This window comes from Staurois parvus, unplaced genomic scaffold (genome assembly GCF_062004578.1).
Source record: "Staurois parvus isolate SC_StPar_1 unplaced genomic scaffold, SC_StPar_1.0 ptg000425l, whole genome shotgun sequence".
Classification (NCBI taxonomy): Eukaryota; Metazoa; Chordata; class Amphibia; order Anura; family Ranidae; genus Staurois; species Staurois parvus.
In genome coordinates this window covers 3,463,202-3,479,080 of record NW_028318221.1, presented here as the reverse complement: position 1 = coordinate 3,479,080, position 15,879 = coordinate 3,463,202, and the positions used below count along the sequence as shown (strand labels likewise).

The 15,879-nt window shown below is 40.0% G+C and overlaps 1 protein-coding gene and 1 long non-coding RNA gene across 2 annotated transcripts in view; one reads left to right on the top strand and one right to left on the bottom strand.

Moving 5' to 3' along the window:
- Nucleotides 1-15,879, bottom strand: part of LOC149454520 (uncharacterized) — an 86,696-nt gene that overhangs the window by 48,498 nt on the left and 22,319 nt on the right. The window lies entirely within an intron of this gene.
- The window catches only part of GAK (cyclin G associated kinase), a 142,081-nt gene that overhangs the window by 119,789 nt on the left and 6,413 nt on the right, over nucleotides 1-15,879 (top strand). Inside the window, exons 25-27 of the mRNA XM_089687442.1 lie at nucleotides 3,202-3,402; nucleotides 3,498-3,646; nucleotides 7,118-7,294. Of these exons, the coding sequence (XP_089543568.1) occupies nucleotides 3,202-3,402; nucleotides 3,498-3,646; nucleotides 7,118-7,294 (527 nt within the window). The remainder of the gene's footprint in view (nucleotides 1-3,201; nucleotides 3,403-3,497; nucleotides 3,647-7,117; nucleotides 7,295-15,879) is intronic.

Genomic DNA, 15,879 nt, shown 5'->3' with positions numbered 1-15,879 from the left:
TTTACATAGCATCTCAATTTTTTGGAATTAGGGTTGTAAATAAAAGCTATAGTACAGGTAGTCATAAAAGACACAGATGAATGCAGCTTTGTATTCATTAATACATCATTAAAGCTGAACTCCAGGCAAAATAATTATTTGATATTTGGTTAGAGCTTTGCATATCTGTCACACATGATGTCTTTTCAATTTGCTGTGTTTCTGTTCTTCAATATATTGATAAATCTGAGCCTTTTTCCTCCTAAGAGGCCCCAATTCCTATGAAGGTGATCCTCCTCCTTTCAGGATGACTTGTCACCTAACCAACCCATTCTAATTAAAATTAGAAAGTGCTGACATCACCTTGTCTGTCTTAGACAGAGAAGTAGTATAGGCAGCTTCTCCCTGCTCAGTACCATCACAGTACCATCACAAGCTTCGTTACTCTGCTCTTAGCTGCTACTATATATTAACGTAATTTTATATATATATATATATATATATATATATAATTAATGTGTGTATATATATGTGTGTGTGTGTATATATACAGTTGTGTTCAAAATAATAGCAGTGTGTTGAAAAAAGTGAATAAAGCTCAAAATCCTTCTAATAGCTGTTATTTCCATACACACAAATGCATTGGGAACACTACAAATTTTGTGTTGTTCCTCTAAACAAAATTGAAGAAAAGTGAATATTAGACTGTTCAAAAAAATTGCAGTGTTTGTATTCTTCTTTACAAACTCAAACATTCACTATATAAACTGAAAAATGTTTGAAGATTTTGCTTTCCTTTGAATCACTTAATTAATATTTAGTTGTATAAGCACTGTTTCTGAGAACTGCTGTACATCTGTGTTGCATGGAGTCAACCAGCTTCTGGCCCCTGTGATCAGGTATTCCAGCCCAGGATGATTGGACTACATTCCACAGTTCTTCTCTATTTCTTGGTTTTGCCTCAGAAACTGCATTTTTGATGCCACCCCACAAGTTTTCTATTGGATTAAGATCTGGGGATTGGGCTGGCCACTCCATAACGTCAATCTTGTTGGTCTGGAACCAAGATGTTGCACGTTTACTGGTGTGTTTGGGGTCATTGTCTTGTTGGAACACCCATTTCAAGGGCATTTCCTCTTCAGCATAAGGCAGCATGACCTCTTCAAGTATTCTGATGTATTCAAACTGATCCATGATCCCTGGTATGCGATAAATAGGCCCAACACCGTAGTATGAGAAACATCCCCATATCATGATGCTTGCACAACCATGCTTCACTGTCTGCACAGTGTACTGTGGCTTGAATTCAGTGTTTGGGGGTCGTCTGCCAAACTGTCTCCCCACTAGACCCAAAAAGAACAATCTTACTTTCATCAGTCCACAAAATGTTGCGCCATTTCTCTTTAGGCCAGTCAATGTGCTCTTTGGCAAATTGTAACCTCTTCAGCACGTCTTTTTTTCAACAGTGGGACTTTGCGGGGGCTTCTTGCAGATAGCTTGGCTTCACATAGGTGTCTTCTAATTGTAACAGTACTCACAGGTAACTTTAGATCTTCTTTGATCTTCCTGGAGCTGATTGTTGGCTGAGTCCTTGTCATTTTGGCTATTCTTCTATCCATTTGAATGGTATTTTTTTGCTTTCTTCCACGTCTTTCAGGTTTTGGTTGCCATTTTAAAGCATTTGCGATCATTTTAGCTGAGCAGCCTATCATTTTCTGCACTTCTTTATATGTTTTCCCCTCTCCAATCAACTTTTTAATCAAGGTACGCTGTTCTTCTGAACAATGTCTGGAACGACCCATTTTCCTCAGAATTTCAGAGAGAAATGCATTGTAACCAGCATGTACAACATTTGCTGCCTTCCTTCCTTAAATAGGGGCAATAATTGCCACCTGTTTTTCAAAGAATGAATGACCTCACTAATAGAACTCCACACTGCTATTATTTTGAACATGCCCCTTTCAATTAGTGATTCAATTACACAGAATCAGCAGCATGCATGTCATGACAGTTGGGTCTGTTGGATTTCTATTACTCTACTACACCTGCTAGTAAATTATTTGCCATGTAGAAATATCATTTCTACCAAAAACAGTGATTGATCAGGTTAGTGATGTCTGACTGCTATTATTTTGATCACAACTGTATGTATGTGTGTATATATGTGATTTTGCATTTCTGGGTAGGGGCACACGTGCCATTGGTAGCTACAGCTGTCGATCACCCTGTCCCGGCTGGAGATTCCCCGCCGGCACCCGGCTATAGTCAAGGAACACTGACATGGGAGAGGTCTGTATGTAAACAATACAGATCTCTCCCCTATCTGCACCAGCATGCTGCTTTGTATTGCTCTTAGTGTCACTGGGGATGTCAGTGGCAGTTAGTGCCCCCCCCAGTTTCAGAATGCCCGCAGTCTCGCTAGAAGTTGCTGATCGCTGCTATTACTAGTATAAAAAAAAATCTGACAAAATTAGATTTTTAAAAATTTTTTACTGGATACGTTTTATAGCAAAAAGTCCAAAATATTGTTTTTTTTTAACACAAAAAATAAACACAGATGCGATCAAATACCACCAAAAGAGAGCTCCATTTGTGGGGGGAAAAAAAGGACACAAATTTCATTTGGGTGCAGCGTTGCATGACCGCACATTTAAAGTAAATTAAAGCAGCGCCGTATCGCATAAAATGGCCTGGACAGGAAGGGGGGTATATCCTCCATCTATAATTTTTTTGTTTGTTTTAATGCCAGCAGAGTAAGTATCTGATTTTTTACCTGTAATTAGTCCCTTACAATCCACTGTACAGCAAGAGTGCAGTCTGGAGGAGGGAGAAGAACCCAGGGAGGCAATCAGTTGTTCTGCAGTGCTCATGTGCTAATAAAGAATATTCTGATCGAAAGAGAGAGCAGAGTGACAGGGAGCGGAGCTTGTCTGTCTGCTGTTTCTCTTTTCACTATCCAGACACAGGCTGGGGGAGAAACAAGCCCTGTAGGTGTCACTTAACTGCAGCCTGTGTGGCAGAACCCTGTAAGTGTCACTACTGGAAAGACAAAAATGCTAATCCTTTGGTAAATACAACTCCAATATGTGCATTTGGCTGTCCCCCTGGAATTCTGCTTTAAGTGGGTAGCCTCATTTAATAATAAGTGTGGTATATAAGATGCATTTCAACACTAGTGGGGGTTAGCTTTTATACAAGTATAACTCATTTTCTTGTTATCAGGATCATCGTCTCAATCTTCTTCACAATCCAGTGAAAAGTCTTTCCAAAAAAGCACCTCCAGACTGTCTCCAAAGCCTCAAACCACAAGTAACTCTTGGCAGTCACAACCTAAAACTGGCATCAACAGCAAGCCTAACTACAGTGCGAATTTCAGTGTTATTGGACGCAGGGAAGAAAGGGGCATCAGAGCTCCAGGTTTTGGTAAGATGCATGCTGTTTAAGAGGGAGAGGATGGTTAATGTGTGCGTGCGTGCGTGTGTTTTACTAAACCTACATAATTATGTATTTCGTTTCAGGGCCAAAACCAAAAGTTTTAGAGAGTGATTTTGGAGACCTGCTTTCTAACCAGGGGTTTTCAGCTAGAACAGACAGCAGGGGTCCCAGAACTATTGCTGAAATGAGAAGACAAGAAATGACGAGAGAAATTGACCCACTGAAACTGAAAGTATGCATGGAACATTTTAAAGTGTTTTTTCTTTTAATCTTGAGAAAAACAGCAGATGGTTCTGATAAACCTATTTATCTGTTTATAGGGGAATATCATTTATTTATTCTTCTTTGCAAAGTTAACGTGAATTTAGGCCTAACACTATTATTAAAAATGTTCCCTCTCCCTCCTTTTGCCTATACTGTCTACCCTCTGTAAAAAGAAAAAAGAATCTGTATGCTTTTTTGGCCCAGTCTGGTCATGTGATCCTGCAGCTCCTGCTTCTCTGCTCCATGGAGTGCCTGACAACAGCTGGGAATTCGGAAGCCCTGAAATCACCCATAGGCTCCCACGGCCCAGCCATTGTTGGCACCACACTTTGATACAGGAAGAGTAGAACTGCAGGATCACGTGAACAGACCAAAATGGACTCGGTGTCCCTTTTTAATAGGGTCTCTTTGCCCAAGTGGCAGGAAGTATTGGCCATTCTGTGACCACTGTGGTTGGTCGTCGTAGTGGTCACATGATCATAAACAGGTCCCACTGGCTACCAATCGGCAGGGGACCGAGAGCTGTCTTAGCTCGGTTTCTGTACTGGGTGAGCGCTCTCCCAGCACAGAAACATTGGCCACCCAGTGACGCATATGTGCTGCGTGTGGACGTTAAAACCCACCCTTTTGTTTTCACACATGTGTTACACAGGCGGCAACAGGGTAATAATAGTAAGGGTTAGCCTTTAATTCCACATTAACTATGAAGAGAGCAGAGATTTTTTTAAATTTCTCTTAAAATCAATGTTTATTTAGCTCATCAAACAAAAAAATCTATTAATTTGCTCTTTTAAGTGTGTGAGATCACTCCTATCTTTCTGAACCTTGTTGACTATATCTGGTAGAACAAATGCATTGTACTGATTTATCATTTCAATAGCTGGCATACTTTATCTCCATGCCTTCCATATTGTTTGATGCATGGATACTAGCAGGACTGTTGAAAGGATTATGGTTGGGATACAGGGTTGGCTATTGATTTTGTAGCCTTCTTTACCCTCCTGCACAGTCAGTTCCAGTTTTGCTTATACTAAGGTGGTAGGATAGTTTTCCTAGCTCTGTTGGTTCAAGCTTGAAGATTTTATGCTGCTGGCAGTGTCACATTGAGATGCAAGATTTTGGAGATATACTACTTTGTGGTTTGTTCAGTGTCATTTCTTGGTCCCCAAACCTTGGAGATTGACTTTAGCCCCTTCCACACCACATTACACCAAGGTCGCCAAGTCCTGAAAATACAATTTTCAATACAATCTGTGTTGTTTCTATTTGTTAATGAGTTCTGCAGTTAAAGAGGTACACTGTGGTCCACCACCCTTGGGGATTGTCTGCTGCATAGGCACCTTCAGTAAGTAGGGCTGTTAATGGATGGTGCTGTTATTTTCCACTGCGGGGGGGGGGGGGGGTGTATGTTGAGATTTCCCTAGTTCTTCTTTTATAACAGTTAGCTGGACCATCTTTATTTACTTGTTTTACTGAATGTTTGCTATATACAGCAATCACCCTGTACTCTGGCAGCTTACCGTTTTTATATCCCTGATACCAACACCATCTGAGCCCCAGTAGTTGGCATAGACCAGGAGGAACATTAGTATACTGGTTATATGTCAGAGGACTCATTTTTTAGTTTACCTTTGTCAGGAAGTGAGTGGAGCTTGTGTCCTTCTAGCTGCATGAGCAATGCTGTTAACCCATTCACTTCGTAATCATGTAGTGATGGTATTTGCAGTGCCACTCAGGCCATGCACCTAGGATACTTTTAAGGAGACACTGTCAACTTGCGCTAAGAAGAGAGACACTTTCACTTTGCCCCACAAATATCCCCCCCCCCCCCCCGCCGACCCCCTTCCCTGTGCTTCACTGTGGTTCCGATTTAACCTCTGGCATGCATAAGGAGTTCAATTCAAACCAGTTTACGGCCCCCAAATGAGACAATACAGTCTAGTACATCCGGGACCTCAAGGCTTTTAATGTCTTTGACTCTGGAAGTTCTACGGGGAGTCTATCAAGTCTGGTGCTGCTCTCTGGAACAAGGAGATTTTATGGGCTCTGTGAACATGCCGTGTCTGTAGCTTTCCTCTGCACCAGTGCTTACTGCACTTCACTTTGTGACCTAGCCACAGCAAAACCCTGGCCTTCTATACTAGATTTACTTGAGTAACCTCACTCACTTGATACTTCAAGTTCCTCATCAGGTTCTGTCCTGCAAGGAAATGCAGATCAAAATACAGGTCACCCTGAAGACTCTTCAGAGTTTCAGCTTGCTTGTGAATAACAGTAAGTCCTGTCTGACGTGAACACAAAACCTAGAGTACCTTGATATGCTGTTAGACACCTTGGAGATGATTTTTCTTTCTCTTGCAAAGGTGAGAGTATTTAGACAGAAAATCTCCTTTCTTCAAGCTCAACTTTGCTTTCCTTCCCTCGTGTGTATGTACGTTCTGGGGCTAGTGGTCTTCCTCTTCAAGAACATTCAGTTTAATACCAGATGTCCCCAATGTTGTATTCTGTCCAAATGAGACAAGGTCCTCCATTATCTCGAGGAAGGAGGATTTCCATGTGTTTAAACCAAGCTAGAACAGCTGTGATTTGCTTCGTCATCAATGGTTTTATGGGGTTGGTCCTTCCTTTATGCTGGAAGTAACTCACCATGGATGCAAACGACAGCTGCAGTGGAATTCTCAACACCTTGATGGTACTGGGTTACTGAATGCAGGAGGAAACTAGTCTGATCACATTTCTGGAGGTAAGGGCAATCCTTCTGTCTCTTCTACACTGGACAACCATCTTCAGTTAGGTTTCAGTCTGACAATGTCTCTGCAGTGGCCCACATAAGTCATCAAGGAGCCAGACAGCAGGAAAGAGGCACAACCTTGCTTGAGCTGAACATCATTTTCTGGAGCCGTGCGCAGCCCATTATTTGTGGTTGACGAATGGATGGTGGACTTTCTAAACCACCAAAGTTTGACCTGGGAGAATGGACTCTGCGCTGTTTTGTAAAATCTGTTTCTGCTGGGATCCCAGTATTCTAGTAGCCCCTAGTTTTTCACAGCTCATTCCACTACAGCAATAGGAACATTTGAGCTGGTTCACATCAAGCTGCATCCTCTCGGTGGATAAGGATATGATCAGTAGCAGGGTCCATGCCTGCTTTCTTGATGTCCAACCTCCTATTATTATTTTTTTTTTTTTTTTTGTGACTTGTGACAGTATAGGTACATTTTAAGTCATCCTCTGGCAACAAAATTTACTTGCAAGTTGCAATGAAAACTTCTAAAAAAAAAAAAAAATAATAATAGTATGTTTATTCTATTATGAGAGAAAATGTTTGAATTGCATATATGTGATGCATTTTGAGATGTGGAGAGAAATAACTTGGCTAGTTTTTTTTTTTTTTTTTTTTTGGACTGTGCAGAGACTAAAACACTTGTTTACTTTGTAGATTTTAGACTGGATAGAAGGTAAAGAAAGGAATATACGAGCTTTGATATCTACCCTGCACACTGTACTTTGGGAAGGAGAAACAAAGTGGAAGCCTGTTAACATGGCTGAACTGGTAACCCCTGATCAAGTGAAAAAATATTATAGGAAAGCAGTGCTTGTAGTTCATCCTGATAAGGTAAGACCTTGGACTGTTGTAACAAATGTAATTGAAGCTGTCTACATCAAAATATTTATTTTTGCTTCATCTATCCTGGTAGTATCTTTAGCCCAAGAGATGACCTTGCTTCCTAATGGTGCAGCAAATAAAGAATTTAAAACAATGCCAGACCTGTGCCTGTGTCTCATCCCTTTTAACATAAAAGGTCTGATTATGACCTTTCCACACACTTGTCAATTTCATTGCCACACCAAAGCTTTTCACTCTGTTGCAGAGCTAAGCTGACTGAATTATCTGCATCCAACACACTTCTCCGTTTGCTAAGTGGAAACCTGTGCCTTCTGGGATGTGGCGTGCAGATCCTAGGAGGCACCAGGAGCAAAGCATGTCATTTTTGCCTAGGAAAGAATATAAGATGGCGCAGGCCATAGTATAATAATGAAAAAAAAAATGATATACAAATAAAAAGGGTATTCATGTTGTCCGACAAAGCGCCCTTGCTGACAAATAGGGTGTGACTTGTCATGTGATTTGAAACTGTCAAATCACATGACAAGTCGCAGCGGTGTGAACCAGGACTTCAAGAAAACAGTCAGAGCTGGTCATGGTTGGCCTGTAGACCAGGAGGGTCCCTCTGGAGAGGAGAGGCACTGAGAGGTTTCATGAAAGATTTTTCATGTCCCAAGGATAGGAATTTCTGAAAAGCATGGAGGCCCAGATGGGGCACAGCTCCAACAACAAAAACAACACCTGGGCTGGAGCAAGTACAAAAAGATATATCTGCAGCCTCGCATGAGTACAGATAACCAACCCAATGCTGTGCTAACTTAACAGTTAAAGGCCAAGTTCACCTTTTTCCTTTTTTTTGGTTTGGAATTATTTATTTTGTGCAAGGAGCACACTACAGAGATACAAAAGAACACCATTTAAACAACATGAATATTAAAGAGCATAGAGTGGGTGATGCATTAGTATGATCCAGGTTACATTGACAGGTATAAAAGTGCCATGGCTACAGAAAGCTGATATATGTGGTGTTCTAAGCAGTCAATATTGAAACAGTTAATGTAAAATGAAACAGTAAAGTATCACGGAACAAAGTAAATGCTGATTTATACTATTGTCCTGACCTGAAGGAATATTCTTGAATGAAAATAAAGTGTTGCACATAATATACACTGCTCAAAAAAATTAAAGGAACACTTTTTAATCAGAGTATAGAATCAAGTCAAACTCCTGGGATATTGATTTGGTCAGTTAAGTAACAGTGGGGGTTGTTAACCACTTGAGCTCCTGAGGATTTACCCCCCTTAATGACCAGGCCTTTTTTTGCTGTTTGGCGCTGCACTAATTCAACTGATAATTGCGCGGTCATGCAATTCTGTACCCAAACAAAATTTGTCCTTTTTTTCACACAAATAGAGCTTTCTTTTGGTGGTATTTTATCACCTGTGCGCTTTTTATTTTTTGCGCTATATATATATAAAAAAAAATTTAAAAAAAAACAATATTTTCTACTTTCAGCTATAAAAAAAATATTGTAAACTCAAAGTTAGTCATAAATTTAAGCCAAAATGTATTCTGCTACATGTTTTTGGTAAAAAAAAATCCCAATAAGTGTATATTGATTGCTTTGTGTGAAAGTTATAGCGTCTACAAACTATGGTATAGATACTGCAATTTATGCCTTTTTTTGCTATACAGCGCTGCGCTAGTTTAACTGACAATTCCGCGGTCATGCAATGCTGTACATAAATGAAATTTACGTCCTTTTTTTCACACAAATAGAGCTTTCTTTTGGTGGTATTTGATCACCTCTGCGCTTTTTATTTTTTGCGCTATAAACAAAAAAAACACGAAAATTTTGAAAAAAAAACTATTTTTTCATTTCCGTCATAAAAAAATATCAAAAAATCTCAAATTTCGTCATAAATTTAGGCCAAAATGTATTCTGCTACATGTTTTTGGTAAAAAAAATCCCAATAAGTGTATATTGATTGCTTTGTGTGAAAGTTATAGCATCAACAAACTATGGTATAGATAATGGAATTTACACAGCTTTTACTTTCTGACTGCCCATCACATTTCTTGAGGTGCTAAAATACCAGGATAGAAAAAACACCCCCAAATGACCCCTTTTCGGAAAGTAGACACCCTAAGCTATCTGCTGAGAGGCATTTGGTGTCCATGGGAGATTTAGTTTTTTTTCCACAAGTTTCTGGAAAATGACAAAACCTTTTTTTTTTTTTTTTTTTTTTTTTACACAAAGTTGTCATTTAAATGATTTATTTCTCACACAAGCCATAGGTATATGTGGAATTACACCCCAAAATACATTCTGCTACTTCTACCGAGTATGGGGATACCACACGTGTGAGACTTTTTGGGAGCCTAGCCACATACAGGAGCCTGAAATCCAATGACCACTTCGAAAGCCTGAAGGTGCGTAACTTCTTCATTTCACTTCCCCACTACCTATCACAGTTTTGAAGGCCCTGACATGCCAGGATAGCACCCCCCCCCCCCCAAATGACCCCTTTTTGGAAAGTAGACACTCCAAGGAATTTAAAAAGAGGCATGGTAAGTATTTTGCAGATCTCATTTTTTCTCACAAGGTTTTGAAATATAAAAAAAGAAATAAAAATATGTTTTTGTTTTCTTCATTTTCCAAAAACAAATGAGGTCTGAAAAATACTCACCATGCTTCTTATCAAATTCCTTGGGGTGTCTACTTTCCAAAAATTGGTCATTTGGGGGGGGTGTTTGGTGCTATTCTGGCATTCCAGGGCTTCCGAAGCTGTGATAGGTAGTCAGGAAGTGTAATGAGGAAATAAAGCCCTTTAAAAGCCTGAAGGTGCTTATTGGATTTTGGGGTCCTGTACTTGGCTAGACTGCCAAAATGTCTCTCACATGTGGTACCCCCATACTCAGGAGAAGTAGCAGATTTTGTGTAATTTTTTTTTTTTTGTCATCTTCCAAAAACTTGTGGTAAAAAAATAAATTTTTCTATTGATTCAACATGCCTCTCAGCAAATAGTTTGGGGTGTCTACTTTCCAAAAAGGGGTCATTTTTTTATGCCACACATCACTCACTCTTCTAACCACCTGAAGACCAAGCCTTTTCTGACACTTTTTGTTCACATTAAAAAAATCTGTATTTTTGCTAGGAAATTAAAGTTAACCCCCAAACATTATATATTTTTTTTAGAGCAGACATCCTAGTAAATAAAATGGTGTGGGCTGCAATTTTTTATCGCACATATTACTTACACGGCGATTTTTTTTCAAACGCAATTTTTTTGAACAATATACACTTATTTTGAATTTTAATGCACAAAAACACAATATATTGGCCAATTATTTGGTATGATATAAAAGATGATGCTATGCTGAGTAAATAGATACCAAACATGACATGCTTTAAAATTGCGCATGCCCTGTGCAATGGCGACAAACTGCATACATTTTTAATATCTATAGGCAATGTTTTAAAAGCCTTTACAAGCTACCATTTTAGATTTACAAAGGAGGTCTAGAGCTATAATTACTGCCCTTGATCTGACGTTCGTAGCGATACCTCACATGCATGGGGCAATCGCTGTTTCCATACTGGCACAGGGTCAACGCTCACGACTGCAGGTGCGCGTGGGCAAGGGTACTTTTTTTTTTTTTCTGATTTATTTAATTATTTTTACGCTGTCCCTTTATTTTTTATTTTTTTTTATCACTTTTAATGCTATCTCAGGGAGGGGGGCATTTTCTCCCGCTGCTTGTAAAAGCAATCCTGCAGCTAATTAGCCACCAGGAATGCTTTTACATGAAAGTCCATCACCGGCTGAAAAAAATACTAGGATGATGCCTGCAGCTGCAGGCATCACCCTGGTATAACCATTCAAAGTCCAGTGATGTACCAGTACGTCGCTGGTCCTTGTTGGGTATATATGCTATGTTATTTTTATCTTTATGCAGCTTGTGGGCTGAATGGAAAAAAAAAGAGAAGAAATCTCTGCCAGAAAAAGTGTGGTATGCCCACCATTAGAATACCTCCCTGCATGAACCCACTTCTAATGGTGGACACACATGAAATGTGACAAAAAATATTAAATATATATGCCAAAGCATAGGGGCCATCCATCCACTGGCCACCCCAGGCCCCCATGCTTCGGCATATATGCTCTTTTTTTTTTTTTTTTTTTTTTTAACTGCGGATGAAAAATCTCATCCAACAGCACTGCCCACACTGATTTATGTATATTCTGAGAGCAAGTTCCTGTTGCTGTCAGAATAAACAGGTCAGTGCTGCAGCTGAAAGTATTCCTGCAAACAGAAATGATTAACAATAAAACAGTAACAATAAAACAGTAAAAGTAGAACAATCACAAAAATGACAAAAAAAAATATAACTTTTTGGTTTTTAAATTTTTTTTATTTTTTGGGGGGATTTGTACTTAATTTTTTTTTTAACTTTTTTTTTTCAAACTTTAAACATTTTTAAAACAGATGGATGGGTCTCTCCAAATGTGATAGCCAGTTTCCTGACTACCTAACATCTTTCGAGACCCTGTGTAAATGTGCCCTGATCTGTGCCGTGCTGTACCCTATACTAATAGTCCACTAGTGTATGGTAGAGGCGGAAGCAGGGCTTGACGCAGAGGCCAGGTTGGCCAGGACAGGAGGGACAACAAAAGCAGCTGTCACGCCTAAGTCCATGTCTGCTACAGACACGTCATCTTTTTTGGGGTCTTCTTTGAGTTGGGGTACCAGGAATGGTATTGGGAAAATGTCTCTCATGCATCCGGCTAACTGCATCTGGGATGGGGGTTTGGGGTGCAGCACCTTCTGGATACAAAAGGGCCCTGATTATCTCTAACTGGAATTTTTAGGTAGGATTCACTGTTTCCATGCTGTAAATAGTGAATACTTGTGAGCTATTATGAATGAGGCATTCAGTGGGTTATAAATAGTTATCTACTGGTATAATGTGCTTGGTGCGCTGGCACTTACACAGACTCACTTACTAGTGTTTATTCAGTAATAAAAATATATTTATAGTGCCGCGCTCCTATTTATGTATATATATAACTAGATCCAATCTACTCTCATTCTGATAAATACATATATTTACACTTGAATTAAATCCATAAATCACTATAACTAGTGAATAAAAAAATCAATTGTAAATCACTGTGACTTGTGAATCAATAAAGAATGAATAATGATAAATAAATCAAAAACCTTAATTAATATGGCTGATATCAATCAATAAAAAACCTAAATTAAATGTGACTAATAAATAGATAAAAATGGGGTGTATATAAATACTTGGTGCCACTCTAATCAATCCATCAATATTGTGCAAAAACATATATAAATGTGCAAGTGCAATCAATATAGTACATGAATAAATAAAGTCTTTTGAAATAAGTGCAATGTGCAGGTGAGTTTCTTATTCCCTCTCGCCAGGTGCCTTGTGGTCTCCCTATGCGCTCACCTTAATATTTGCCTAAATAAATTCAGGCAAATAGACTTTTAATCCTTCCAGGATTGATGGGATATTGCTCATGTATAAGATGTTCCAAGAGGTGGGTGTAGATCTATTGTGATCCTCCTGTGCTCTCCTCTTTCTCCTTGTGCAGCTGCTCATAGATGGGTGTTAAGACCAGCTCTATAGGAATCTCCTAAATTCCCCTCCTGGGGTCACCTCCTTCTCATATCCTCCTTTCACCAGTGTGGGGAATGTGGGTCAAATGAAGAAAAAAAGACCATGGTGCCTTATCCTTTTGTATAGAGGAAATGTATTACTGCCAGTAGCGGTATCACACAGCGGTATATGGTTCTTTGGTGATCCAGGACAGCATAAGTTAAAACGGTCAGTAGTGAGTGAGCAATACTCTGCCTCTCCTTGCAATGACCTCAAGGGCCAACCAGCGTTTTCTACTAGTATTCAGACAATCTCCTGCAGATCCCCTCAATATAACCGGAATAACAGTAGCTTTATCCAGACCTCTTCCTGCACTCCACCGCTCCGGCAACACCTCTAGGGTCCACTCAGAGACACAAGGGAAACAGGTTCCATAGTGCAATGTTGTCAATTTTATTTAAATAAAAATTAAAATACCCAATCACATGTTAGCAGGTAACAGCAAATATCTTCAGTTGTCCACATTCCCCACACTGGTGAAAGGAGGATATGAGAAGGAGGTGACCCCAGGAGGGGAATTTAGGAGATTCCTATAGAGCTGGTCTTAACACCCATCTATGAGCAGCTGCACAAGGAGAAAGAGGAGAGCACAGGAGGATCACAATAGATCTACACCCACCTCTTGGAACATCTTATACATGAGCAATATCCCATCAATCCTGGAAGGATTAAAAGTCTATTTGCCTGAATTTATTTAGGCAAATATTAAGGTGAGCGCATAGGGAGACCACACGGCACCTGGCGAGAGGGAATAAGAAACTCACCTGCACATTGCACTTATTTCAAAAGACTTTATTTATTCATGTACTATATTGATTGCACTTGCACATTTATATATGTTTTTGCACAATATTGATGAATTGATTAGAGTGGCACCAAGTATTTATATACACCCCATTTTTATCTATTTATTAGTCACATTTAATTTAGGTTTTTTATTGATTGATATCAGCCATATTAATTAAGGTTTTTGATTTATTTATAATTATTCATTCTTTATTGATTCACAAGTCACAGTGATTTACAATTGATTTTTTTATTCACTAGTTATAGTGATTTATGGATTTCATTCAGGTATCAATATATGTATTTATCAGAATGAGAATAGATTGGATCTAGTTATATATATACATAAATAGGAGCGCGGCACTATAAATATATTTTTATTCACTGTTTCCAGTTGCTTTGTAGAGAACAAAAGCGTTATATAAAGCCAATTGAAATAAATAAACAGACACTTTTTTGTACCAGCGTCTGGCTTTTCGGGAAACTAAGTACGGCTTCATCATCTGGTCGTTGAAGTCCACTCCTCCCATGTTAAGGTTATAATCGTGGATACAGAGGGGCTTCTCAACAACACCAGCTGCCGTGGCAATTTGGATGGTCGTATCTGCGTGAATGGAAAACAGGAGGTAAACATCCCGTTTGTCCTTCCACTTCACTGCGAGCAATTCTTCGTTTCTCAAGCAGGCTTTTTCCCCCTTTCTAAGACTGGTATTTACAAGCTGTTGGGGGAAGCCCCGGCGATTAGATCGCACAGTGCCACATGCGCAAATTCCAAGATTGAACAAATGTCTAAATAGTGGCAGGCTTGAATAAAAATTGTCCATGTATAAGTGGTACCCCAAATGGAAAAAGGATGACACCAAGTCCCAAACTATCTTGCCACTGCTCCCCATGTAGTCTGGGCATCCAGGGGGCCCCACGTGACTATCTTTTCCCTCGTAAATCCGAAACTTATATGTATAGCCTGTTGCCCTCTCACAGGTCTTATACATCTTGATCCCATATCTGGCACGCTTTCTGGGGAGAAATTGTTTGATTACAAGGCTGACAGAAAATTGAATGAGGGACTCATTGATGCAGATGTTTTGCTGGGGAGTATACACATCTGCAAATTTTTGGTTAAAGTGATTTACGAGGGGCCGAATTTTGTGGAGCCGGTCAAATTCAGGGTCACCCCGAGGACGATTGAGTGTTGTCGTTGACGTGCATAAAACGCATTATCGTCTCATATCTATGCCTGGCCATGGCAGTAGAGAACACGGACATATGAACAAGCGGGTCTGTGGACCAATACAACCGCAATTGATTTTTTTTATTAATGCCCATGTTGAGGGTTAGGCCCAAAAAACTTTAAATTCGGAAACCGTAATGGGTTTCCATGTGAATGGTCTGGCAAGGTTTGAATTTAGGTTGGCGGTGATAAATTGTTGTACATATAAATTGCTTTGATCCACAATCAATGCATAAAGATCATCTGTGAAAAACAGCTCAAAAAAATCAAGGGGAGTATTTAAATTTGCTGTTTCCACCTGAATTCCGGGTTGGGCAGTGAATGGGGGAAGTAAGTGTGCTTCAGAATTTGTGGGCTGCCAATCGGGATTTGCAAGCACATTCAGAAGGATACTAGGAGCTCTACGGGCCTGTCTGCAAATTCTTCGTGGCTGCGGGACACTACTTGTGGTCGCCACCGCACCAGCTTGTACTGCACTTATGGGACTCGCCACGTCACCAAGTCATACTGCGGTGCTGGTATGTATAAGACCTGGATGGACTAGGCCACTGGTGCTTACCAGTTCACCAAAAGGTAGTGCGGCACTAGTATTGACACTCTGCTGCATATGAGAGTCATCATGCGTTTGTACCACCTCAGCAACCTGGGAATGGGGTCGGGTACACCTGCTCTTAGCAGGGACCTCTTCTCCGTCGCCTGAGTTACCTGTCAGGGTGTCGCTGCTGTCTACAGGTTCGTATCCTGAGCCCGATTCTGTCAGGGAGTCTTCCCCTTCCCTCTCCCCTGACATGCTCAGAATCCTGTAGGCCTCTTCACTAGAGTACCTTTGGTTGGACATTTTGGCCACTAAATTTACAGGTACCTAGTGCGACTCACGGGAAAAAG